Source organism: Nipponia nippon, unplaced genomic scaffold, assembly GCF_047370975.1.
Source record: "Nipponia nippon isolate SJK-2023a ecotype South Korea unplaced genomic scaffold, ASM4737097v1 scaffold_6, whole genome shotgun sequence".
In the NCBI taxonomy this organism is placed as follows: domain Eukaryota; kingdom Metazoa; phylum Chordata; class Aves; order Pelecaniformes; family Threskiornithidae; genus Nipponia; species Nipponia nippon.
The window spans coordinates 65,811,460-65,839,312 of NW_028262380.1; the positions used below are offsets into that span (position 1 = coordinate 65,811,460).

Sequence of the window (27,853 nt, forward strand, 5' to 3'; positions counted from 1 at the left end):
GTGCTCACTTTAGAGCAGCCATAATCTTGTTTTGACATCTTAGCCAATACCTGCTTTTGTCTGGAAACAGGTAGTGGATCACAACACTAGATGTTCAACAGTGCAGCATGAGAGGTTGTAGCTTTCTTCAAGTTTTATTTTTGTGGAATATGATTCATTTGTTAAACACCTTTCAGACCATGACAGCTGTATTGGTTTTGTTGAAAATATAAAATCCCTGTGAATCCCTGCAGAAATATTAAGGCTTCTGTTTTATTCATATTAGATAAAAAGAAGTGGCAGACATATGGTGCCATATGCTATAAAAATTCACAAAATAACTGTGTTATCTTCCCGTAAATTATCTTTTAAAGTTTGTGACACCTGCAGAAAGCATCCTTCTGTTAATGATGAGGCAGGGAATGAGGAGTTCAGTTACTGTTTAACTTGCCTACACCTTCTTCAGACAATGCGTTTTGAAATGTTCAGTTCACATCAATTCACACCCTTGACTTACCTTGTTACCTTGTCTATGGGTTGCTGAGTCTCCCTGATTTTGTTTGATAGCTGCAGGAATTTTGGACTGTGCTTGTGTATTTCGTAACAAATTTCCTGGAGCATCTTTTTGCTGTCACAAAGCAAAAAAAAAAAAGAATTGTCAAGAGATGCAGTTACATGCAAACATCAGGAAACATATTTGAGGCCATGTTCAATTGGTTGCAGTTGCTTTACTATGTTTTAATCTGTTGTCACTGATCAGTATTAATTACTGGCCCCTTAGCATAAACAGAGGACTGGGTACATACACACTGCTGAACTGTTACAGGGCAAGACAAAGCAGGTTCATTTAATGTTATATTGCTTTCTAGGACTGTTTAAGTGGACCATTCAGTTAGGTCTGATTATGTAGGCATTGAAGAACACAAGGTGATAAAGTGGTTTTCCCCTTTAAGGGCAAAGGAAATTAGAAAGGCTTAGCACATCCATCTATTATATGACTATACCAAGGCTGCTGTAGTAATATGCAGAACCCCACAGAGAAGTGATGATCAAATTACACGTTTGATCTGTCCTGTTTACTCCTTTTTTACTGAAGGAGGTGACTATGTGAACTGAGGAGATCGCAGTTTAACCATGCACCGTTTTGGAATGTGTTCTTTTCTTGGCAGAAGATAAATTTACTGGATTTAAATAGGATTAATGCCTACTCTATAAGACTGCATACAACCAATGTATACTTGACCTGCATTCTTAAATTTTTAGATAAAGCCAAGACTTTTTACTCGAGACAGAATGTTAAGAGAAAAAAAAGATAGTTCACAAGAACTGAGAAATGAGGAATTCACCTAGAACACTGTCCCCCTCCCTCTTTTCGCTCAGAGTTATTCATTAACTTAACATTTTATGTCTTTTATCAGGCTTCCCCTGAAAGATCAACACGAACGCAGCAGAAGGAGTTTCAGACGTATGTTTTGGATGGAGTGATGGACCACTTACTTGCAGCTGATGTTTTATTGGGTAATATAGCGAAGTTGAATTACCAACCAATTCGAGCAAAAGGTTTTGATTATTTAACTAGAGGTTCTGGAGCTTTTGTCAATTTATCATGGGTGGGACTTTGGTTTTTAAAAGTTAGCTTTGTTTCCATTTCCTCCTACTGTAGTTTTATTATGAATGCAGCACCCCAGAAAAAACGTCTGGGATTAGCACTCGATTGATCCAGTTAATAAATGCACAGGAAGAGAATTAGAAGCTTCTAACTTGATGTCACTACAGTGGGCTGTCCCACCAGAGCATGGGTTTAGATGATTGTGAAGTGGCCTGTAGGAATATTGCTGCTTAGGTGCCCAACTGGATTTCATGGTGACCTGCTGGACTTCCCAGGAGCTGTTGATCTGCTCTGTCTCCATCCTAGATGTCACGGGACAGCATGCGTTTCTGTTCAAATGTGCTTGGAAGGCTCCCTCTTTCTTGCCGCAGCAATGATTTGTCTTTCTCTGCCTGTAGTGCATTAATAAAATAAATCCAGAATTGCATTACATGAAGCTTTGGGTCAGGTTCTTAGAAGAGCTGCCTGCCCTTACAAGTACTTCTGTGCAGCCCAGGAGCAGGACTTTGGCTTCCCTAGGCATTAGTTCTTCAAGGTTTTGCCAGCTTCCTCCACGTGCAATGCTATCAGTTGCTTTATGTGCAGATGGGGCATCAAGTGACTGAAACATAGGTGAACTTCCAGCAAAATCAACACCACTGATGATTTTTTTTTTTTTTTGAATGGAAGCACTTGCACTTTTCAAGCTTGTCGTAATATAGCTGGACTGACATTTATGTACACGCAGACACATGCAGCTGATGCCCATTGACTCACAGTTTTATTGAATGAAGCACAGTGAGGGAGAAGTGATGCCAGCTGATATCACTTGTCATCTCAAGGTGTTTAAAAAGATTCTTTTCTTTTTGAAAAAGCAAAAGTATAATTTAAAAAAGCTACAGGCGGATCTGCGTATGTGCAGCTCCAGTTGAAAAGGAGGACCATACATAAATATGATGCCTCAGGAACACAGGAGTACCATTTCTTCTGGACTCTTCCCTCCCCAACCCCTGTGTTTTGGCCTTTGTCACTGTTGATTTCAAATGTTTGCTTAACATCAAAGTTCATTGTAGGGAAGCCTTGAGGTTTTTGCTTTGACTAAGTTTTAGCTTTGACTTCTTTGACTGAGTCTCTTTCTCTTTTATGGAAGCCTAGAAAGCACAAACTAATATGAATATGTTTATGCAGATGTGGTTTTTTGATAAATGAAGAAAACTTTGGGTTTTTTTGTTACCTAGGTGAAGATGCATCTCTACCTATAACAAGTGGAGGAAGCTACCAAGTGCTGGTGAACAATGTGTTTTATTTTACACAGCGTGTGGTAGATAAGCTTTGGCAGGGCATGTTCAACAAAGAATCCAAACTTCTTGTGGACTTCATAATCCAGCTCATTGCACAGGTAACAATGTTCTTCTATTAGCCTGCTTGCGAAAACATTTTTACAGGTTACGTAAAAATCCATGGAGTGATGTCACTGAGCAGCCTACTAGTGACTCATGTCAGGTCAGCATAGAAGTACGCTTTTCTTCCCCAGGCTTTCTCTCTTTTTACTGAGCTTCCGTAGCACATCTGGTCAGTGTGAAGTGCTTTAATATGGGGCAGCTGAGTAAAAACTGCTTTCAGATGACATTATTTTTTAGAAAGCCCCTGAAATAAACAACAAAATTTACCTCACATAAATTTTAGGAAGCTTCCTAAATTTACCTTGACATTTTTGGGAAGCTTCCTCATGCACTTTTATTGGAGATTGGTAGAAGACTTTTGCTGTTAGAAATCATCAGCGTCGTTACAGATGTTGAAACTATATGTGTATCATCATGTATTAATGTCACTTCAGTCCTTAGAATTCATGGAATTAACGTTTTTAGTAAAATACCAATTTTGAAAAATGAGCATGGGTCAATTCAGGGGAAGATTATCTGCCAGTAAATTCATTTTCTGCTGCTATCTGATCATGTTTTTTTACTTCGCATCAGTCAAAAAGAAGATCTCAGGGACTATCACTGGATGCTATTTATCACTGCCTGAACAGGACCATCTTGTATCAGTTCTCAAGGGCGCACAAAACTGTTCCTCAGCAAGTGGCTCTCCTTGATTCCCTAAGGGTCCTTACTGTGAACAGAAACTTAATTTTGGGACCTGGAAATCACGATCAAGAGTTCATCAGTTGCCTAGCTCACTGCTTGATTAATCTGCACGTGGGAAGGTAAATATCTCAGATGGAAGTTCATTCCAGAACTAGGGCTGTGAAGTATTAAAATCACCTGTTTTCTCTCAGCAGTGACATTCACCTTGCGAATAAGTCAGCAAATTCTGGATGACTGTTTATAACTTTGCAGTCAGTGAAATGCAAGCAAGCTTCAGTGATTAATTTTGAAACAAAATTAGGTTTGAAAAGCTCAGGTATAGAGAACATTCTTACCTCCTTTTACAGAGGTATATTAAAATAGTGACACAAGTGCTTATCTAACCATTTTGTTGTTATACTTTGTTAACTTGAAATATTTTCAAGGTAGAAGGAAACACTGATGCTAAGTAATTAATACTCAGAGGTCTGTCACTAGATTTACTGTCTATTGAATCATTTTTGTATAAATTCTGTATCTTAGTACTTGGATGTGTATAGCATTGAATAAGTCCAGTCAGGCATTAAATCAGATGCCCATGACAAATGCTGTAGACACCCACTTTTCTGCATTGCTGCAAATTCCTGCCTGGCATTTTCGTTTTTTCTTTCCAAAAAGATGTACGACTTGTGTTTCATCCAAAGACACTTGGGAAGCATCAGCAGCAGAAGCCCTAATGTTCTCCATTTGTGGCCTCAGCTGGTTTGTGTTTCTTCAAAAATTACCGCCTTCCCCTAGCGACATCAGTGTCCGTGGCATGTCATTTTTCATAAACCTTCAGTTCAGCTTGTGATTGCGGATTATCAGAACTCAAATGGACAGGAGTGAAGATACGTTGCTGTAGTAGCACATATTAATCTTTGTGATACTGTCACAGGGAATCAAATGCTTTAGCTGGTTTATTTTTTCTGGTTGTTGTTAATTCTTTGTATATTTGTAGCAACGTTGATGGGTTTGGATTGGAAGCAGAAGCCAGGATGACAACTTGGCACATTATGATTCCCTCTGATATAGAACCAGATGGAGTCTACAATCAAGATGTCAGTGAAGGTAATCTGAGGGTGATAAAGCCACAGATGTCTGCTAATGCCAGTTCTGTATCGTCATCGCTAATCTTTTACCCCACTTATTCTTAGGGCTCTGTCTGTCAGGGGTGGTGGTGGTGTGTGTATAAAAATATATAAAAAATAGATGAAAAAACACTTAGAAATACCAAGAAAGACATATCCAGGATAAGTTACTGTTCTGTTAAAACAGCAAGAGCTCTTCATTGTTTTCTGGACACGCACCAGAATTAGAAATACTGCTTTATTTGCACTGAGTTGAATGCAATAGAAATAGGTCATTTTAAGTGTGCACGATGGTTTTGTATCAGCTAGATCTTACATGAGCATAGATAAGAAATAATTGGTATAAGCTGTAAAATTATTATTCAGTGGCATCCTCGGGATATTTCACTCAAAGGAAATTTATGAACTAGCTGTGGAAGAAAGGACTCAGTAACTTTTTTTTTCCTTACATGTATATATTTAATATTTACGCACAAAGTCATATGTAAAAATATTAATGTGTAATGTATGGAATTATATATGTGTATATAGACATATACTTCTGTAAGATTTTTTTTTTTTTTTAATCTCATTTTGTTAGTAGATGGATGTGGGAGAAGAATCGCAACTAATCAGAGCTGGTGTTTCAGATTCACAGAGAAAAAAATTGCCAAAATTAACTGTTAGATACTTTCTGATAGTATATAAATGGCAAAAAAAGACAGTCTGGCTGAAGGCATTTCACAAGTCATGCAAGAGGGCAAGAAACTAGAGAAATTATTCAATTCACTACTGTAAAAATACCAATTCTGTAAGTGCCATAGAGAGCTTGCTGTTTGTGATCTTGTACCTATGCAGGTCGCCAGCTTCTTTTAAAAGCCATAAACAGAGTGTGGACAGAGCTGATCCATAGTAAAAAACAGGTTTTAGAAGAAGTTTTCAAAGTGACGCTACCTGTCAATGATCGTGGCCAAGTGGATATAACTGTTGCAAGACCTCTTATTGAGGAAGCAAGTTTAAAGTATTGGCAAAATCATTTGGGTAAGTGTAACTGAGGATTTATCTGTCCTGAATGGTAGATTTCCCTGAAGTGAACCATATGCACTGGATGTTTTAAATACGGGCTTAGCTTTTGTGTAGTGGTAAGTACTCTAAACTGTCACCGTTTAACAACTCTCATTCGGAAACTATACCGTGTATGGGATATACTTGCACTCCACTGCACACAGGGCCTTTATTCAACACCATCAGTGGTCTCAGCAGCGTCCTGTGTTTGTGAGTCAGCATGCACCAAGTAGTGTATTGTGGATTACAGTGATGGAGTCATTTAGCTCCTTCCCATGAACACTTGGACTGGGGTGACCTGTGTTACCATTCTCGGGATTGGATGTGCCAGGGAGAGAGGGGGACCCTCTTGAGCATGTCAAGGTGCAGCCTGCAGACTCTTGGTCTGGCGGTACGAGTGGAAATGTGTGACTGAGCAGTCCTCTAGCAGCAGTGATACTATGACTTCTCCTTCTTGGCTGGGAAATCTATTCAGCATAGGAAGCAGCTTTGCAGGAAAAGGACCTGGGAATCCTGGTGGACAACAAGTTAAGCACAAGTTAGCTCTGCGCCTGTGCAATAAAGAACTGTTGCGGGACTGAATTGGCGAGAGTTTAGACAGCAGATAATAAAATTCCATAGACATGACTCCTTTGATGATTACATGGCTCGAAAGTAACTGAGGTTAACCTGGATGTACAGAAATCATTTCTGGAAACTTGGAATACTTGTTTTTACAGTCTCTGTATTTCTAAATGTGCTTTGTCCCTGGCTGATGTTTGCTCAAGTTTCCAGTATCTCACTGATAGTCAGTGCCTTTGCAGAAATGTTTTGAGTAGAGTGAAGGATCTTTGGAGAAATTATTGCTGTAAGAAAGTAGTAGTGGTTTTAAAAGAAGAAAAAGAAAGCTCAGGAGGTGGACTGAATTAAAGAAACAGTGAGGAATGTGAGCGTGTAATTTCTGAATCAAAGGTAACTGATGTTCAGTACAATCCGTTAGCGGAATATCGGGAGAACGTTAAACTGTTGAGAGAGATGAACTAAGCTGTGATTTTTTTTTTAACTTCAGTTTTAAAGTAAGGACACCAGTCTTATGGACTTGGCTATCAACTAGGATGGTTCTATATGCACAAAAAGGTGCAGTAGGCCCACCTAGCTTCTCTGCTCGATACAGCATACTGTTGCTGCCAGATTGGTTAGTGGGGTGATGTTGTAACGCCTTTTTGGGTAGAGATAAGGTGCTCAGCTGCATTTTTTTCGCTACTATCTACTGTTTGTAACATAAACCATATAAATTCTGTTATCTTTGTAACTGTTTCAAGAAAAAAATATTTCTTCAGTCGCTCTCTCCCTTCTTTGGAATGCCCAGTTGTTCTTTAAGGGATGTAAACCAGCAAAATTAAAGTTGGCAGGGGCAGAGGGAGGCTAGGTGATGATTTTGTTTATACATAGCCGGTTTTCACCTCTTCAGATGAGGACAGAATTCATAGCTCATGGACTTTGAGAATCGATAAAAGGAGTAACAAATCTGTTTGTCATGCTTTGTTTCAAAATGCAAGCAATTCCCAGATTTCATCTGGGGATCTTTCCTCAGGCAAGTCATGAATGTTTTGACATGAATGTGAGTGTTGCTGGGCACTCTTAAACAAATAACAACAAAAAAACCCAAACAAACAAAAGAAACACACACCCACACACCCCCACACACCCACACACCCCCACCCCCCCCAATCCCCAAAACACCCACCTTTTTAAAGCAGCAGAAAAGGTTATTCTATTAAAAAAAACCAACTATAACAGGGAGAGGGGAAAAAAAAAAACAACAAAACAACCCACCTAAAAAGTGCTCCCAACACTTTCTTTTTGTTTTTCAGCTCATGAGAAAAAATGCATCAGTAGAGGGGAGGCTTTGGTTCCAACTACACAGTCCAAACTTTCACGAGTTAGCAGTGGGTTTGGCCTCTCTAAACTAACTGGTTCCAGGAGAAACCGCAAGGAGAGTGGGCTCAATAAACACAACCTCTCTACACAGGTAATTTCTGTCAATTAATAACAGGCAATCTAAAATCCAGCAATGTATGTTCAGGGTTTGTGGTAAACATCCCAATGTAAGGAATCCTGTGGAGTGTGAAGTGATATCTGGTGATTTTGAATATCCAGACTGGGCATCTTCCGCGTGTCCTAATCTAGCCGGTGCATCTGCATATCTGTAACATTAAATCAAGAGTTAAACTTTTGTTGTTGGTGAGAATGCTCAGCTACTTCTCATTACAGATATGCTTTATTGCTTTGCTAGTCTAGTTCTTAAATTCACTTCGCAATACCTCTCTGAAATGGTAGCTGTGAGATAGATACTTGTTCTTTTGTCCATCCTGCCCCCAAGATGATGTGGTTTAGGAAGATCCTTATATAATGTATATGTGTATGTATCGTGACTAAACAAGTGCTGCTTTGCACTGGTTTTATTGTACTACAGAAAAGAGTTCAGCAAAACAACATGTGATGGTAGAACTGAACATTCGCTTTACAAACCTGCTTGCTTAAAATAAATAAATAAATAAAAGTTAGACCAGAGTAGCACAGCAGTGGTGCTCTCAGTGGGACAGTACGTGGTGGGGCATTGCAAGGAGTTAGTATAAAGAATTTGAAGCACTGAAAACAAAGGAGAGAGAGGGGTTTGAAAGTTTTGGAGGATTGAGTTCTTAGTATTTAGCACTTGAAACACTGGGGAGATGTTGGGTCAAGGGGGGCAGGTGTATTACTGGCACAAGGAAATGTACAACTCCTGTTGACTTAATCAGGAGTTTGTGTCCTGTGAAAAAAAATACATTGCCAGTTCTCTTTCTGATCTGAAAATTATTCAGTGGTTTTGATAAAATAAAGAATTCTCAGTGCTCTCAGTCCTTTTCCTGGTGAGCAGGCATACACATTGAAAGGAAAAGGAAGAAACTTGCAAACTGAGCTGACAGGAACCATTGCTGGCTGGATCAGTAGAGGGAGCAATAAGTGAGAACAGGTATATTGCAGTATGGAGCGAGGAGTGCTGGGTGTCTTGAGGATTTCCAACAAACTAGGCAGCATCCACAAAATATTACTTAAAAGGAAATAGGGAAAAGTGATAATATTCACCAGTGCCAGTCTTTGGCTGTTTGGGAATGTTCTGAACTGTTAGTCATGAGTTCGGAGTATTTTCCAAATGTTTGCCAGTTTCTTTTCAAGGATATTCCTATACATGATTTTAATGCCTTTTTAAAAAAACAAGAGAAGAAAACGGCAAGCAAAACAAAACCTTAAATACTGTTGCATGCAGTAGTTTGAAATTCATCTAAGTCTTTTTTTTTTTTTTTTTTTTAAGAAGCTATCCTTTGTGTCCTTTGTGAGCAACTTTAGCAAGGTGATATATTCATAGGCTTTTCATTCAAACAAAATCTTCTTTTATAAAGTGTCATTCTGTCTGTCCTCTTACCTTTGTATTAGGAAATTTCCCAGTGGATGTTTACTCACATTGCAGTGGTTCGGGACCTGGTTGATATGCAGTATAAGGAATATCAGGAGGTATGGTTCAGAGGATTAATTACCTGACACTGATATTTTGACCTATTAGGTTATACCAATCCCATTTCTCAGTATGGGGCTTGTAAAATACTAGGTTGTCATTGGTGAAATGCTTGAATGTTTAGATACAGTTGTTATTTTTAAGGGTGTGTTAAATGCAATCAAATAAACAAATGAGGAAACTCATTTTGATCTGGTTGTAGATGAAAACTCTTGTAGCAATATTACATGTTAAATCTTAGGTTTTTTTTCAAGAAGCATAAGTAGTCTTTCCTTAGAAGTGTTTAAAAAAACAAAAAAAAAGAGATTGGAATGTTAGAATATGCTGTCTTTCTAAAACGTTATACAAAAACTTAAAAGAAGATACGGAGAAACACTGTGTACAAACACTGTTTTTATAGTAACGCAAAGAAAATTTTATGGTACCTTCCCCAAATCATGCTGTGATAGAAAGTGGCTGCTCTGTGCTGTCCAGAATGAAATCATTGCACCCTGCGGTTTCTTCCAAACATCCCCAAAGACCTTTGGTGCAAACTAGTTTCTGAGCTGTGTGCCATAAATCTTAAGAAATCAGCTTCCGAGAGAAACAAGTCATTGAAAGCAATTAGTTAAAAAAAACAACCACAAAACTTTGCTTCATTTAACTTCTCTCTCCAGTGTAAATACAGGCAGTGAAGGCCTCCAAAACAATTTTTGTTTTCGTTCTTAAAAACCTTTTTCAAAATCAGTGGATTAGTTTTACATTTCTTTCATATTTGCCATTTAGAAATACATTCAATTAACGATACAAGCCAAAACCAGAGCTTTTACCTTCTTTTTTTCTTTTTTTGTTGAGAAGGTTACAGTATGAACCCTGCTTTTATGGTAACTGACACCAGAAACCTCATTAAGGCATACTAGAAAATGCTACTAGAATTACGAATTATTACACGTTTTTCTGTAAGGTAGTGAAAATGTCTCTGCTCATGTCAGAAACAGGCTTAAAAGCATCACTGCTGATGCATATACAAATGTCTTTGTATTCAGCGTCAGCAGAATGCATTAAAATACGTGACGGAAGAGTGGTCTCAAATTGAATACGAGTTACTACGAGAGCGAGGTTTGTGGGGTCCCCCCATTGGCTCCCATCTTGACAAGTGGATGTTGGAGATGACCGAGGGTCCCTGCAGAATGAGGAAGAAGATGGTGCGAAATGACATGTTTTATATTCAGTATCCCTATATGCCTGAAGCTGAGCAAGAAACAAACTTACTGGTAAGTATTCAGGATTTTGTGATGAGTAATTTTATGCCCTGTTGTAAAATCTGTATTTTTTTTGTAAGTTTTTCTTAAGAAACTTATTTTACTCTATTGGTATTACCTGGTATTCTGGTATAGTAAGGTCCAGTTTTTCCTCATAGTATATTTAAGGAAGGGACTGAATCACTCAGCTCAAAACTAAGTGAACTCAAAGGCTAGCAATTGAAACATAAGATGAAGTGTGCTTGCATCAGCTAAGTGATTGTGCCAGTGAACAGCAGAGGCATCTTCACAGGCCTCGAGAGGCTGAGAAGTGCCGTTAACTATGGGAGGTTTCAGTCTGAGTTCTTGGCGTTTTGCTAGATAACACGGTAAACACTGATCTGAAAAAAACGGGCTACGAGCCTTGGTTTGGGTGCATTTGAAATGTACTTTCCGTCCACGAATATGAACGTGGGCTGTGTAGCAGAAATGCACGTGGCCTTTGAAAGCTTGGCAGTTAGTTCCTGTTAATTTTGGAACACCGTTTTTAAGAAATGGAGCAGTCTTTGTTGTGTCTTCTTAGGCCTGCATGTATGCATGCAGGATTTTTTTTCCTCAAATTAAGCACGAGTGTCAAAGTACTTAAAACAAGCGAATGAAAAATAGCATTCAACCAGTTTTAAACCATTAGGTGTATTTGTCTGCTTGCAGTCTGACACACAATAGCTGTAGTGACAGTCTAATTCACATGAAGTGGAGAACGTGCCATCATACCTTCTTCTCAAAAGTGTTCTTTCTCTGATGCTTATATAATTGATGCCCTGTTTTCAGTCTGACTTCTCAAGCAGACTTCCTGAGACAGCTGACGATACCATTCCTCAAAAGGTAAAGCAACAAGTACACTGACTGAAAGAATATAAAATAAATACAACTTTTTTCCTCCTGCATGTTAGGCAATCTTAACAAGGCTTCTACGTTTGGCTTTCAACTTGCTCTTTCAGTAAATATTTCCAGGCCTAAAGGTTTTTTCAGTAATCACGTTAGAAGATGTTACTGTGCTCTCCTCAACTTTCGCCTAATAAAACTTTCTGTAGATCTTACCTTCTTTGCTGCACACTAACAGGCTGTGTTGGGCTGTGCTATCACTGTTCTCACTGTGTGGAGTGTTGTGGCTTTGGGATCTGAACTAATGGTCGGTGGAACACATTTAGTAATGGGCAACACGATTACTTGGAAGCACTTACTGGGAAAGTAATTGTTTTCTTTCCAAGAGAGGATCTGGTGAGCAGTTTTTCTCCTTTTTGGACATAATGGACTGTAGCAGGCCTACTTTTGTTAGAGCCCAGATTAACTTTGTCTTAGCTGACTCTTCTGCTCATTTTTACTATTCATGAAATATACACGTGTTTAAAAAATATGAATCCTGCCTTGAAAATAACAGGCTTGTTTGGAAGTGGCTGCTCTGCAAACATGTCAGTATTATGCTGCTTCTCTGTTAATTGCATTCGCAATCTTGCCCATCACTAAGTACAATGTGTAATGTGCGTTCACTCATTTTGAGTTACATTCAATAATAAATTAATATGTATAAATGAAAGTAATTCTATTATACCGAGTATCTAATATAAATTGTTAACTGTTTTCCTTTCTTCATGTTAGCAGTGCTAGTTAGGATTTCTCAAGTAGGCTATACATAAGTTGTTTCCACAGAGGTTTTAAGCGTCATTTAAGTGGCATTTTTGTGGTGATAAGGAGTGAAGACTTAGTTGAACATAAGTGAGCACATTAGATCACAGCGCCTTAAATTTTTTATTTTGGGGGTAGCCAATTTGACCTGAAATAACAAATTTCTGTGTTGCTGACCTTAATCTCTTCATCATTTCAAGCATCCGCTTGTAATAAAGCTAGTTTGATTTTATGGTCATTTGGTTTCCCACATTTTAGGTGTTTCCAGTTATTACTGCAAAAGTGGTGAAGGGAAAATCTTGGCTGAAAAGGCAGTGATATTCCACATAATGTAAAGCACTGAACTGGATTTATAATAATATTTTGTAATTATCCCAACCTAATTTTGAAATTCATGGGAAGTAATGTTACAAAACAAAAAAAAATATTTGTGATGGAGAACTGAACACATTCACAAATCTTTCTAGAGTTTGAGGGTGGGGTTAAACAGTAGTTGGAGAAGAAAATTTTCAGCTGCAGTATAATCAGTGGGTTTTCATCCATCCATGTGCATCAGTGTGTTTTAATTTTGGAAAGGGTCTTGGGTCTTTAATACCTCTTTTATCTTCACCTGTTTCTCTTGTGATAATTCTGACATATTTATTGTCCTCATTTAGTTCTTACTTCTATTTTGAATGTTACCTCCATAATCAAGTGAGGAACATAAGAATTAGCTCGTGATGGGGAATGTGGTGGACAAAGGAAAAAAAACCCAACACCAAACAAACAAAAAAAAAACCCACAACCCCCCCCCCCCAAAACTCAACAAGACCAACCCCAAACAGACAAACAAACAAACAAACAAAACCCAAGCCAAAAAAACACCACACCACCACCATAATGAAATGTATTATAATCCGTTATCGTCACCCAGAGGTACAAACCGTGCTCGAAGAATTACTTTGGTTAAATGGATACTCTTGTGCTGGTCTCCTGCCCACAAACCATCAGAATCTTTACTAAAAAAAGAAATAACTGAATTAATTAAGAATTTCTGAGCCTTAAAGCCAATCCCTGGCTGCTTTTAGTTTGTATCAACTTAGACATATCTGTATCTTTTCTTGAGGCAATTTTTTATTCAAAGGATTGCCTAGCAAAGAAGTCAGCTGGCTAACAAATCAGCTGCATATGTTGTAGGGAGTTATGAAAGATGATAACGTGGCCATCTGATCTATCAATCCTAAGCAGAAGTATCCCAGCCTTTTGTGACAGTTCATAACATACCGGCCACACTTCTTCTTTCCCATGTTGTAGGTTATCGGCAGGCATTTCTGCAACCCCATTATTAGTTGAGTGGCTGAATAGCTCCCTTGCAAATTAGCTGACAGATTAGATCTACTGAAGAGTCTCTGTTTCTGTACGTGTTGGTGTATGACTGAGCACGCACAAAACACTCGATGGGCATGCACTGTGCTGCACACAGTATTCCTGAAACACATTCACTGAAGTGAGTGAGGAGTTGACTGACCAAGCAACTTCTTCGATTATTTCTAAGAAACCTGCTCGTTACCGAAGAGCTATAAGTTACGACAGTAAGGAGTACTACATGCGCTTGGCTTCTGGAAACCCTGCAGTCTTTCAGGATGCTATAGAAGAGAATACAGTGGGTGAAACAACTCAGCAGGAGCCAGAACACGGGGAGGACACTATTGCAAGAGTCAAAGGTTAGATCATTTGTTCTGTCCTGAACTGTTTTCTTTAAATTTATCTGCCTTTATATCTTCTCATGCATTTGTATTAAGATAAGCACAAGGATCCTGTAGGACTCTTGTTTTTCTGTCTTAGCATTGGACCAGTAATTTCAAAGTTCAATAGGTTTTGCAAAGTGAATTTTTTGTGTGTCAGGTTTTTATTTATCTATCTCTGTTTTTCTTTTCCAGGCCTGGTGAAGCCTCCTCTGAAACGATCTCGCTCTGCTCCTGATGGAGGAGATGATGAGAACCAGGACCAATCGCAGGATCAAATTGTTGAGGGGAGTTCGATTGATGAAGAGGAGAAGACTGACAATACAACTTTACTTCGACTTCTTGAAGAAGGAGAGAAGGTACTGTGTACTTGAAACACAGTAAGCACTTACTATACTGGAATTCCAGCATTAAATGTCGCAAGCATGAATGAATGTCCCAAATACCTTCCCTGATCTACAGCTGAATTTGCTTAATATTTCGTCAGCTTCTTCCTTGAAACCAGATGTGTGCTCTGGTTCAGAGATCCTGAGCTGAAAACCCTGTACTGGAAGCATTCATTTTCTTTCCTTCTGCCTGCTAGGGAAAAAAGAACCTGTCCTGAAATGAAACCTGTGAGCTGTCCCATGCTTGGATTATTATCCTGAGCTTAATGAGTCCAGACAGAAAATATACGTTGAAAATATAAATACTGCACTTGGCAGACTGTCTATGATTAATTGTTCCCTTCATTAGAATGAAAAATCTTGATAGCTAGTATTTTATCCCCAAGAACAGTGCTGCGTATTTGGTACTTCAGACTTTGTCCATCTGAAGTATACCAGTAAATACATTTGTGATCATAGTCAAGTGGGCTACAGGTTCTAAAATATGTCAAGAATATTTGGTGCAAGTGGATAAGTTGGTAAATATAGAAGTCTATCTCATACAGAGGAGGCTTTATTAAACTCCTTCCCCAGTTGCTAATTGCAGGCGTTGTGTATATCTCTGATTCAGGGGGAAAATAGCAGAATTTTTGCTGTATCTACAAGTGATAAAGTGGTGTCTGGGGCTTGTTCTAATGAAGCAATGGTCTGAGCCTGAGCCTGTTAACCTGCTTTTGCTGAGTGTCTGCTTTTCATTACAGATTCAGCATATGTACCGCTGTGCTCGGGTTCAGGGCCTTGACACCAGTGAAGGGCTGCTTCTCTTTGGGAAAGAGCATTTCTATGTCATTGATGGATTTACCATGACAGTCACCAGAGAAATACGGGATATTGAGACATTGCCTCCAAAGTGAGTAGATTAATAGAGAGTTTCCTCAATCTTTAATAGCTGAACAAGGAGTATTTAATGAGATTTTTGAGGAGTCAACTCCAAAATAATGTCAGATTCAGAAAGACCTCAGGAGCAGTTTCCTCTTGTTCGATGTAGTATGGTATATTGTGAAAATCAGCTGCTTCTATAACTGGACTCCCATATGAATTAAGAGAATAATTCTTTTAATTTATCTTCTTTTTAAACACTTCTCTCTTGCCTATTTATGCTCATTTACAGGATGCATGAGCCAATCATACCTAGGGGAGCAAGGCAAGGTCCAAGTCAACTCAAAAGAACATGCAGCATTTTTGCATATGAAGATATCAAGGAAGTACATAAAAGGAGATACCTTTTGCAGGTAACTTGCATAGTGTAATTTGCATTGAGGAGCCCCTTTGGAATTTTTTTACAATGTTGTCATTTTTAAAAAGTAAAATAAATACATAACTGATCACTATTTGGAAGGTGAAGCTCTTCACTGTGTTGAAATTGAAGTGCTTCAGTTGGGCATCCTTGTTTGAACATTTGGCTTACCATGGTTTAGTTTATTGGGTGTATCAGTGAATTTTAGTGTTCAAAAATAAAACATCTGGCTGCACTAAGCAAAGTCTTCTTCACCATAATTTGGCGTCAGATATAGTACAGTATGACTAAACTGGTCTGCACCTGACCTTCAGAGGTGATGAGCAAATGTGTTAGTGTTGACACGGGTTTGTCCTCTTTGTTTTCAGCCAATTGCGATTGAAGTTTTCTCAGGAGACGGACGAAACTATCTTCTAGCTTTCCAAAAAGGGGTTAGAAACAAAGTTTATCAAAGGTATTGTAAAATAAGTTAGAACATTTAATCTGAATATTTGCAAATGTTTGTGTTGAGCCATATTTGAGCCTACAGTGACCTAACATCCAGAAGCAGATTGCAAGAGTGATGGGTGTTAGGCAGTGGGTAACCTGATAGCAATTTAGTGCTGCACAAAAGAACCGCTAGGAAGCGCTGATGCCTGCATTCGAAACTTGTGGTATGCATTCAGTGAGAAAAAGGTCATGCCAGTTTTGTTGATGATGTTACGTAGCTGCTCAAAACAAAGTCTGTAACTGTACTATATGCATTCTGTTTCTAAGGAGAAGACATACCGAGGACAGGAACACTAATCTTAATCTCCTTTTAACTGCTGATGCAGGTTTTTGGCTGTGGTGCCATCTCTAACTGACAGTTCGGAGTCGGTGTCTGGGCAGAGACCAAACACCAGCGTAGAGCAAGGGTAGGTGATTCTGTTCCTCACAAGCTCTATAGCTCATCAGTTTCAAATAAATGATGCTTGCATTAAGGTCAGGATTCACTGGAGAGTACTGCAACCTCAATTTAAAATTGGGCATTACCGAAATAAATAACTAGTGATGTTGTGCTACAGTTATTTTAAATGTACAAATATCACTGGCAGCATTGGTATACCTTCTTACTAATTAATATATGCTACTGATATACAGGTATGTTGTGAAAGGAATTGGAGTGCCAGAGACATTAGATTTGTCCAAGTCGTTAAAGATATTTTCCCCATCAATAGCCTGTTAGATACATTTGTACTTGCACTGAATTGCATAATTAATGTGCATAATTTTAACAGTCTGTGTTTAGAAATAAAAAAGGCACAGCTAAAGTAAAAAGGAACAAAGCCCCATTTTTCTAATTGTTACAATTTACAAGTTTTAATCTAAAACTTTGGGTTGTCTTGTGAAGATGTAACCCAGCTCTTACTGCTAAGTCAGAAAATGCACTTCCTTCTTCCCATTAGGTCTGGCCTGCTTAGCACTTTAGTGGGAGAAAAATCTGTTACTCAAAGATGGGAAGTAAGTATGACAATTTTGTTGGTTTTTTTTTTTATTAAATTCCATATTTTGTAGTGATAGATAATCAATCGGTGCACGTAAGTTGCATCCTGTTATTTGAACAGGTGGAATATATTACTATAGAAAGCATTTTAGTTTGTAGTATTTCATGATATCATCAAATAGGAAATGGTTCTACCATTGAAAATGCAAGGGGAGGGACTGTAGTATAAGTAGGGTGAGCATTGTAGTATTGAAGTAAGTTTTTTGTGTTTGGGGAGAGCTGGACACTTTGACAGTCTGGCAGCGTAGACATTTGAGTGTTGTAAAGTGAACACCTTACAGTGCTGTTATCTGTCTTCCTTAAGAGAGGAGAAATCAGTAACTTCCAGTACCTGATGCACTTAAACACTCTGGCGGGCAGATCCTATAATGATCTCATGCAGTACCCTGTCTTTCCCTGGATCCTCGCAGACTATGACTCAGAGGTAAATAAAATATCTTGTCGGCCTTGTCAGTAATCTTTTATATGTTGGAGGTTGGTAAAACCAAGGCTTATTTTTATCACCAGTTGTTTGATTTTGTCTATTTTGTAATGTTCCTCCCACTTATCAGTGGGTAGGATATTAGAGATTCTTGGCTGTCCCATAGGGGCAGGTCCTTGCCTGAGCTGAATTTACAGATATTATTGGACTGTCCACAGGTGAGGGCCGGGATACATAGCTTGTTCTAAGGCAGTTGCTTCTCTGTATTGCAGCAGTTCCTGTAAGTCTCTGCATTAGCTTTCTACTGAATATCCTGAAGAATGTTATGCCCACAGAGAAAGCATGCTTGTCCAGAAGACTGTGGTAGGGGCTACTATGAAATCTGGCACCATGGCGAAGAATTTGCTTTTGAAAAAGATGAAACATCCTATTAATGCTTTTGTGGGCAGCCATTGTTACCAGCCAGACCATAACATAAAATATTGTTATGGCATATGTCGGGTATTCAAGAACAGAATTAGGAGGAACTGGGGAACAGGATGAGGGGAGCAGGGCTAAAATTATTCAGAGGCCAGATGCAACTTAAAATAAAAAAACACTGACTCTCTTAGATCAAACTGAAGGACTGTTTTAAACATATCCAACATTGCACCTACTGTGTGTTTAGAAAACAAAGATGACAGCCTTAGGAGGTATGTGGTGTTAAATATGGTAATCAGCAGTGTTGAAAGGGTTTGTTTGGGGTTTTTTGTTTTGTTTGTTTGTTGTGGTTTTTTTTAAATGAAATTGGTGTCTGTTTTATTTTTTAAAGGAACTGGATCTTACAAATCCCAAGACATTCAGAAACCTGGCCAAGCCCATGGGAGCTCAAACAGAAGACAGGTTAGCCCAGTACAAGAAGCGATACAAAGACTGGGAAGATCCCAATGGTAAGTAATGACACATCCTGCAGGAAGAGCAGAGGGACACGTGCTTGTCACATGATGGGAGGGAGTTATGGATTTTTATATTATGTGTCAAGAGGTTTGGATGTGGATATGCAGAACTCTACCGTCATTTTTAGTGACTCTCCAACAAATACTAAATTAGACCAAAGGGGCGCTGGTTTTCTTGCTGTGTTTTTTGTTTTAAATCTGAATGACAGCTTTTGTTTATATGTAAAAATAAAGACAAAACAGTTGCACATTCAGAACAGTTTAACATTGTCTAATGGCTAGAATGGGCAAGCACATGAAGCACACAACCAGCTGTCTCTGCTAATACAGTTTGAGTGCTGCTGCAAGAAAATATTTTGTATAAAGGAAAGTGAATGCTTCTGCATTAGCAGTACTCTAGCTTTTTCATTTCTCGTCTTTTTTTTGCTAAGGAAATAGCATTTTCTTAGCTAAAAAAAAACAAAAAACAACCAACTCAGAATGAGATGCAATTAAGTTATATATTCTTGATTTTTAACAGCTTCCTTATACAATGAAAATAAAACTTGTGTGTTTGGCAAGGGAGCTATTATCATACATTTCTTCTTGTGTGCTTTTACTGAAGACACAAGCCTGTTTAACTACTGCGGTGCTGTTCTGTATCAAACAACAGCAGGTGGCAAAGACGTTCATTTCTAGAAATGAATCCGTACGTTCTAAGTGTATTTATGCAGACTTTTTGCCAGGAAATTAAGAAAGTAAAAGCTGTACGTAATCTGCAGCCAACAATTCTGAGACGTATTTCTGCTCTTTAATTCCACAGTATCCAATAAGACAAAAAAAAAAAAAAAGTCTCTTCAGCAGCAATCACCATAGCTGTGCTGCAACGTTTCAATTAGTTAAAGTAAAAAATGACTAACCATTCACTATTACTCTGCAGAAGCCCATTGAATTAGGGCTACTGGACTGCAGCCAAAAATCAAGTGGTGGCTGTGAGAAAACATAAAGCTTTCGAATTCTTGAGAAAGAAACTTACAAATTCCAATTTTAAATGTGTCCAAGGTCACAGAGTAATTAAAATGCATCACTAATTAATTTTTTTTTCAGTTCGTACTGATTCTGTCACCTAACTGCTTTATTTGTTCTATGTTTATGATTTTTAATCTTCTCCAGGGGAAACTCCAGCTTATCACTATGGGACACACTATTCATCAGCCATGATAGTGGCTTCCTATCTTGTCCGGATGGAGCCTTTTACTCAGATTTTCTTACGGTTACAGGTAAAAATTACATCACCTCACTTTGTGTTTCTTTCCTGCTGTACATTTGAGACCTAAGTGATCAGTCAGCTTTGTTTTCACCAAATATGGTAGAAGAAATATTTTCCGCAGAGTTGTTATTGCCTGGGAGGTTTTTGATGTTTCTTTGTAAAAGATGTAGTGGAATTAACATTTTTTTTTTTCCTTGTAGTTTGAACATTTTTCTGAACATATGCAGAACAAAATATCAGCAGACAAAAAACAAAGCAAGTTTTATTGTGAAAAATACTTTGCTTATCATGCTTTATTTGTCTGTTGTTGAAAGAATCATATGCCAGTTGTTTAGTTCTGTGCTGGAGGTGTTGAGAGATTGTTACTTTAAATCCATATGTCTGTCCAAAGAGCCGTTTTAGTACTGAGTGTTAAAACAAACAAACATTTGCAGAGCCCGGAATTGTCTGCCAGTCTGATGGGTAATGGGGTTTGTAACACTACATGTCAAATATTTTCCTAGATAGAAGCCATCAGGCAAAAAGATTTGTATCCCTCTGGAAGAGACTGAACTTTGAAATAGGGCTAGATGATGCCCTTAAAACTCTGTATATCTCTGTCTCAGTGCTTTATGTTTACTGTTATTGTGTACCAAAAAGTAATCATAGAATCATAGAATGGTTTGCATTGGAAGGGACCTTAAAGATCATCTACTTCCAAACCCTCTGCCATGGGCAGGGACACCTTCCACTAGACCAGGTTGCTCAAAGCCCTGTCCAGCCTGGCCTTGAACACTTCCAGGAATGGGACATCTACCAGCTCTCTGTGCAACCTGTTCCAGTGCCTCACCACCCTCACAGTGAAGAATTTCTTCGTGATATCTAATCTAAGTCTACTCTCTTTCAGTTTAAAGCCATTACCCCTTGTCCTATCACTATGTGCCCTTGTAAAAAGTCCCTCTCCAGCCTTCTTGTAGGCCCCTTTCAGGTACTGGAAGGCTGCTATAAGGTCTCCCCGCAGCCTTCTCTTCTTTAGGCTGAACAAGCCCAACTCTCTCAGCCTGTCCTCATAGGAGGTGCTCCACCCTCTCTGATCATCCTCACGGCCCTCCTCTGGACTCCCTCCAACAGGTCTATGTCCTTCTTATGTTGGGGGCCCCAGAGCTGAACGCAGTACTCCAGGTGGGGCCTCATGAGAGCAGAGCAGGGGGCAGAATCACCTCCCTCGACCTGTTGGCCCTGCTTCTTTTGATGTATCCCAGGATGCAGTTGGCTTTCTGGGCTGCAAGCGCACATTGCCGGGTCATGTTGAGCTTCTCATCAACCAGCACCCCCAAGTCCTTCTCCTCAGGGCTGCTCTCTATTCTCCGCCCAGCCTGTATTTATGCTTGGGATTGCCCCGACCCGTGTGCAGGACCTTGCACTTAGCCTTGTTAAACTTGATGAGGTTCCCATGGGCCCACCTCTCCAGCCTGTCGAGGTCCCTCTGGATGGCATCCCTTCCCTCCAGCGTGTCGACCCCACCACTCAGCTTGGTGTCATTGTCAAACTTGATGAGGGTGCACTCAATCCCACTGTCCATATTGCCGACAAAGATGTTAAACAGCGCCAGTCCCAGTACCGATCCCTGAGGAACGCCACTCGTCACTGGTCTCCATGTGCAGCTGTTTAAATCTGTGGTGTTAGAGGAAGTAACATGCTACATTCTGTAGTGTCTTTATTAGGCAGAGGATGTTCTGATATGCCTTCTTGGCAAAATCTGATGTGCTGAGAGATACCGTGATGCTGACATGCTTCTCGCTCTATCCCGCAGGGCGGTCACTTTGACCTGGCTGACCGAATGTTTCACAGCGTACGGGAGGCTTGGTATTCAGCGTCAAAGCACAACATGGCAGACGTGAAGGAGCTCATCCCAGAGTTCTTCTACCTCCCCGAGTTCCTGCTCAATTCTAACAATTTTGACCTAGGTAGGCAGAAAGAGCTTGATAGCATTGCTACGGGTGCGAGAGCAGTGCCAGACAGTCCGACATGAGAAAAGTATGTCATAATACGGGCAGAAAAAGGTCTGTTTAACTGCATGAGAAAATGATAGATGACTTGCACATTCTGACATGAAAGCATAAGCAGGGCTACTTCTGGTATTTCCTGATACTACATGTTTATTCAGTATTATATTTGAAATTCTGAATGATTCAGAACTCATCGTTTCATCAGGAAGAGTGTAGCAGGAATTCTTATTTCCTCTGTGATACCTCAGATTTATTTTTTCAGGTTTATCGGACTTAAGGTATTTTCTCAAGCAATGAGTGTTCATTTTAAGCAGTTAATGCAAAGGTGGTTCTGAGAATTGCTGAACAAGACACTGAAACACCCAAAAAGGATTTTTGTTTGGATAGGTGTGTTTTAGTTGATTTTGGGGGTTTTTTTTACCAGTTAAAAACACACAGATAATCATGTTTTACTTGGAGTTACTCTGGTTTGCGTTTTTCTTCATGTAACTTGCTACTCCATGATGTTGTTCCCCATCTTTTTTGCATCTTTTTTTAAGCTTTGCAAAATCTGTTTGACAGTCTTCACTTTTAGAACTTCCTGTTAAAGTATTCCTAAAGGTTTTGTTGAACTGTTACAGTTAGCTTTCATGAGAGTGATTATTCAACAGGAGTCAAATTTCACACCTATTGGCCAGAGGAGATGCGTGTTCCTTTGTATGTGTGTCACATACATAACACTGGCATTAAGCACTTACCTTCTGAGCTCTGTGCTGTGAACCTAAGGTTTGCAAGCACAACCTTACAAAAACAAAAGCAAAACCAAAAGAACACCCCGCAAGACCTCTCCCAAGTATATTTCATGCAGAAGGGTATGGCCATTACTGGAAAGGTGTTGAAGTCTTGTCGACTTAGCTCCACATTTGATAATTCTGGACCGTGACCATCAGAGTCCTAGAAATTCTTTACTGAGCATTTGGAACAAGGGTAGAAAAGGTTTTGTTATGAACAACTGTCAAACACTGTGTGATACTTTTGATTGTCTTAATGCGTAGCAATCCTACTCCCCTTCCCCCCAGATAAAAACAAAGGAAGATTCAAAGTCTGATGATGCAAGCAATGTTTCTGTTGGAGCAATGTGCTTAGTACTTGTGTACCCTTATGAACTTGGAATTTTTTTGGTGTTCCTCTGAGCTAATAGGCAGCATGGAACTGTCTCTTGGCAACAAGCGATAAAACAAGAATATAACTGGGAAGTCTTAACATATATTTTTGGTGATCGCAACATGCCACCATTTGATGTTCAGAGTGGGAAGGGGGCTGTCCAGCACCCAGATGAATATATGTGGCCAAACCGTGCCCAGGGGAATCACCAGTGTCCTTGGGTGTGAAGCTTGTGGAGGATACCGGTTAGCTCTTCACTGTTAGGAAATGAATATTTAGCCTGCACCCCTGTGATGTGTAGCCATTCTCATGGGTAAAACAATAATTCCATTCCTTGATACAGAATGTTTGTATTGTGAAGAAAATAAATCCTGGGATGAAATACTGTTCCACCAAGGCTTCTCAGTAGTTTGCTGTTACACTGTCTCATACTGGGATATATTTTCTTCAAAATATACTCAGTTGACATGCCATTGCTATATACATACTAAACAGATGCCAAATACAGGAAATTACATCCTCTCTTAAATTGGGGCTAGCACATTTATTCCAGTTTTCCTCATAGAATAAGAACAAGGAAGTCGAAAAGAGATAAGAAAATGAACCTTGCTATGCTGATTCCTCTGGGTGCAAAACGGACAGCTGCTATGGCAGCAGTTCCTGGTAGCAGGGCTGGCCGCTTAGGTGTGGGCTAAACTGACAGAACGAGATTCTGGTTGTGCAATGATTGCAGAAGGCTATTTTACTGGCTGTTGTTTTCATTAGCTTTCATGCACTGCAGTGGGTCTTTCCCATGAGAGGGAAAGAAAAGCAGAAATTTACTTAAATAGAAAAATAAAGACAAAATAATCATGTTCCAAGAGCACTTAATGGGGAAACATAAACGTTTTTGAGTTCAGACTGTACATCATGAAGTTGTGAAGACTGAGGAGGAGTAATTTAATGAACACCTTTAGCTAGAAGGGTCATGTTTGTTTTGAAGAGCCTATGCTGAAACACTATCATCATCATCAAAAGTCTTAGCAAGGAATATTTCAATTCTTCCTCCTGCGAGCAATCTTACATGAACAACTGAGGCAGAATTTTTCATGTTTTATTGCCTGACATTTAAAAACGGCACAGTATTTTAAAGAAAAGACTGAAACAGCTTGCTTTATAAAGAAAAGGTGTTGAAGAATTTTTTTTTTTTGTAATTTTTTTTCACTGTTGCAGTTGCAGTGCAGTTTCAGTGCTTCTCTCCAAATTTTTTTTTTTTTAATAGGTTGCAAACAAAATGGCACTAAACTTGGCGATGTAATACTCCCGCCGTGGGCGAAAGGAGATCCTCGTGAATTTATCAGAGTTCATCGGGAGGTAATTTGCATTTTAATAATGGCAATAGAAGACATCAGATGGGACTTTCCGCTGCATATTAATCTAAGCTCCATTCATGCAGTCACAGCTATTAGCCAGTCCATGAGTTCTGGGTTGATGGCTCTTTGTTGCAAAGGTCTGTAGAACTGGTGTTTCCTCCCCTTCCTTTTTGGCTAGGGCGTATGTTGAGGCAAGACTTGCTTCAATGAAAAGCTTTATCAAAACGTAACAAGAATATGTCAAAATACGTTCTGTGTTTTTCTTTGTGGCAGGCGTAGTAGACTCGACTGGTGACCGATACGGCTTGTTTTAATGCATGCCATTTGAATTTCAGGCTCTGGAATGTGACTTTGTGAGTGCGCATCTGCATGAGTGGATTGACTTGATCTTTGGCTATAAACAGCAAGGTCCTGCTGCAGTAGAAGCTGTAAATGTCTTTCACCATCTCTTCTATGAGGGGCAAGTGGACATATATAACATCAATGATCCATTAAAAGAGACAGCTACCATAGGATTCATCAATAACTTTGGACAGATACCAAAGCAGGTATACCCTTCGTAGAATTCTTATTTGCCAGATGACACTCGAATTGAAATGTATTAATATGGAATGGGAAAGTGTTTTAGGAGTGAAACTTCCTGGGAATGTTTTTCCGTAAATATTCTTCCAGTGATGTGAAATCATTTACATTTCCATCATAAATGCTACAAAGATCAACTTTGGGCTTTGCTTGTGAGATGAGAAATATCTTCCCCCCCCCCCCCCCCGCCTTTGCACTCTTAAAATAAAGGTGAAATGCAATATGGTTCAACTAAAAATCAGCATCAAAAAAATAAGTATGTTCCAGCTGCAAAGTCAGAGGGGAGCAGTGAAAGTGCAACTTCAAAGTAATGCCTACTATTTAGGTATTTTAAGTTGTCCTGTAAAAATAATTTCTATAATAACTTATGCTCCCTTTTTTTTTTTTTTCTTTACACCAGTCTCTTGGCATTCTGCAGGGGTTGGCCACGTCTTTTATTTGAAGAATCTGTTGAAAAAGAACCTCAAAATTTAAATTAAGAAGATTGACTTGTGTAGGACAGCTATAGTTAAGGAGCTATATAGACACGTTTTTGGTGCAGCTTTAAAGTTTGTGTTCTCTTTAAGAGTTTGTTTGTTTGTTTGTTTGTTTGTTTGTTTGTTTGTTTTTTAAATTAGGCATTTCTTTAGCATTTTTTTGCTGTCCGGTGAAATTTTTAAATCTCGTTGGTGACGAGATTTCCAATCCTACATCTGGTGGAAACCACAGATACCTTCAGCAGTTCACTGGGAACTCTAGACTACAGCAAGATGTAATGTTCAGGATGGCCACAGGGTATTTCCTGTGGGCACCCGCTGACAGCTGTCTGTCTCTCATTGCTTGGAAGGAAGGCTAAGAACTGCTCATCTGTCCTCTGTGGCTGCTTTTCTCCTTTTCCTTCCTCGCTCTCTCTCAGTAATCTAGATATGTAGTGGCTGTGGGGTTTTCTCCTCTTAAGTAATAATCAGTTACTGGCTTGTGATGATAATCAGACGTGGCCCAGCTAAAGCCAGATCAACAGATAAGGACTGGGGCTGAAAGCAGGGCAATGGGAGAGCACTGCAGCTGAGTCCGGACGTCTGCCTGCATCTTCAAATGCCTGTTAGGTACAAACCTATGATGAGATCTACCAGAAACTGGGTGACGCTTTGCTAGAGGAAATAGGCAGACTGTAATAAACTTGGGAAACTTCCTTACGTCATTTTTGGTGGTGAGTGCTCTTGGAGCACATTTTTATGTAACTGTAGAGCTTTGCTATGACCCTCTGTGACTTTCCAGAGGGGATTTGGGGAAGGCCACCTCAGTGACGTGGCTGCTGTGCACTTTTTTACCCTTTGCTGCATGGAGGTGCAACGTGAGGACTACATCTTCTTTATCTCATCTCTTCTACCAGTAATGCCCCTGGTATTTCTGCTTCCCATTTTAAAAAGTTGTGCTGCAGAACATTCCAGAGCTGGTGCTGCATTTGGAAGAGGGCTCTCACAGACTCTGCGAGGGTCCCAAGATGCCCCAGCCTGAAGGGGCAGAGCAGAATGAATAAGCAAGAGGAATGGTTGCTCAAAGGAGAAAGGGGGGGGTTACTTTTTTTTTTCTTGCTGGAACTGGTGTTTTTTGAGATCAGTTGTCCATGTGAACACTGTATGATGTGCCTTCTCTCTCCATCTTCTCATAGCCCAGCCAGATGGGAGGCATACTGTAGTTCAGGGAGAGCTGTGGCACGTAGGCCTGTTGTTACCCTTCATACCCAGAGTGTAGGTGCGAGAAGTAGAAATGTGTGTGCATGCTCATAGCTCAGCTACCTCAGGCTTATGCATGTTCCCTCTGCTTTGGGTAGGCAAACAGGTAACAAACACGTTTCGAAGGGCTGTGAGGAAAATAACTTTCAGGCTTGGAATTTCAGTTGTCCTTTCAGTGCTGTAATACCCTCTCTGCAAAAGAGTAATCAAAGTCTTACAAAATATCACTCAATGTTTATATTTGTCATTTACATATTATAATACATAGCATCTACCATCCAAGATGTTTATTATGAATTTATCACGTGATAAATGTTAGTGCGTGTCATTGATGATCATGGCTTATTAGAAGCGATGATCAACTTGTTTAACACTGTCTGAGATACCAGGTATGGTCACTGAAGCAGTAAAATGGAAATTCAATCCCTCGTAATGAAAAGCTAGGCAGAAGATAATCAGGTGCTAAGATGCATTTCTTGTGCATGATTTTCATATGTAGTCCAATTACATGCCCACCCATGCTGTTGCTCTGTTCGTTGGTAGCCTGGCCGCCTCCAAGCGTGTGAGCTGCTGTTTGTGGGACACAGTTTGTTTCAAAGCCAAAAATTAGCTTTCAGTTTGTCCTAGGTTAGAATTTAATACCGCATATGCATCAACTTTGGGATTTTTGCTTGCTTTACTTCAACTGCTTTTGCAACTGGAGGTAGCTTTAAAAATACTTTGCTCATTATATCCTTGTTGGATTTCGTATTATTTGTTGAAGTCTTATGAAATGATTGCCATAAGTCATTAGTCAATACTGAGAACAGTTAAGTAACATTTGCTGACCTGCAGAATTTTTAGAAGGTAAATTGGACGTACTGATGATCTTTTTAAGCTTATGCTCTTGTAAACATGTAATTTTTGATGATAAGTATTGATGATGATAAGTATCTTGATGAATTTCAGCTCTTTAAAAAACCACACCCACCGAAGCGTGTTAGAAGCCGACTGAATGGAGAGGCTGTGGGAACCTCTGTGCCCCCTGGTTCCACGAGTGACAAGATTTTTTTCCATCATCTGGACAACCTGCGGCCATCTCTTGCCCCAGTGAAAGGTAAACTGTAAACCCATGGTAATTATTCCTGTTTCTTTGCCAGAGCATTCAGAGTTTCAGCAAGATCATCCTTTTCCATGTTTCGCTTAGTCTAATGTTCTTAATGCCTGTCCTTTTGTGATAAAGACAAATTTGAAATATCCTAATGCTGTAAGATTATGTTCTCAGCTACCTTAAAGTATACTTGGGAAGCACCAGATCTGTACCGGTTTA

General features: G+C 39.4%; 1 protein-coding gene across 5 annotated transcripts in view; it reads left to right on the forward strand.

Moving 5' to 3' along the window:
* The window catches only part of WDFY3 (WD repeat and FYVE domain containing 3), a 178,687-nt gene that overhangs the window by 140,646 nt on the left and 10,188 nt on the right, over nucleotides 1-27,853 (forward strand). For 4 of the 5 annotated variants that reach the window (XM_087736668.1, XM_087736671.1, XM_087736673.1 and 1 more), the window contains 23 exons: nucleotides 1,398-1,497; nucleotides 2,806-2,966; nucleotides 3,544-3,773; nucleotides 4,634-4,743; nucleotides 5,601-5,783; nucleotides 7,661-7,818; nucleotides 9,264-9,341; nucleotides 10,368-10,595; nucleotides 11,394-11,447; nucleotides 13,783-13,951; nucleotides 14,168-14,331; nucleotides 15,099-15,247; nucleotides 15,509-15,629; nucleotides 16,003-16,088; nucleotides 16,450-16,530; nucleotides 17,062-17,116; nucleotides 17,464-17,583; nucleotides 18,392-18,509; nucleotides 19,668-19,774; nucleotides 21,557-21,710; nucleotides 24,157-24,248; nucleotides 24,583-24,795; nucleotides 27,493-27,640. In XM_087736668.1, the coding sequence (XP_087592794.1) occupies nucleotides 1,398-1,497; nucleotides 2,806-2,966; nucleotides 3,544-3,773; nucleotides 4,634-4,743; nucleotides 5,601-5,783; nucleotides 7,661-7,818; nucleotides 9,264-9,341; nucleotides 10,368-10,595; nucleotides 11,394-11,447; nucleotides 13,783-13,951; nucleotides 14,168-14,331; nucleotides 15,099-15,247; nucleotides 15,509-15,629; nucleotides 16,003-16,088; nucleotides 16,450-16,530; nucleotides 17,062-17,116; nucleotides 17,464-17,583; nucleotides 18,392-18,509; nucleotides 19,668-19,774; nucleotides 21,557-21,710; nucleotides 24,157-24,248; nucleotides 24,583-24,795; nucleotides 27,493-27,640 (3,079 nt within the window). The remainder of the gene's footprint in view (nucleotides 1-1,397; nucleotides 1,498-2,805; nucleotides 2,967-3,543; nucleotides 3,774-4,633; nucleotides 4,744-5,600; nucleotides 5,784-7,660; nucleotides 7,819-9,263; nucleotides 9,342-10,367; nucleotides 10,596-11,393; nucleotides 11,448-13,782; nucleotides 13,952-14,167; nucleotides 14,332-15,098; nucleotides 15,248-15,508; nucleotides 15,630-16,002; nucleotides 16,089-16,449; nucleotides 16,531-17,061; nucleotides 17,117-17,463; nucleotides 17,584-18,391; nucleotides 18,510-19,667; nucleotides 19,775-21,556; nucleotides 21,711-24,156; nucleotides 24,249-24,582; nucleotides 24,796-27,492; nucleotides 27,641-27,853) is intronic. The other variant, XM_087736672.1, reaches the window with a different exon arrangement.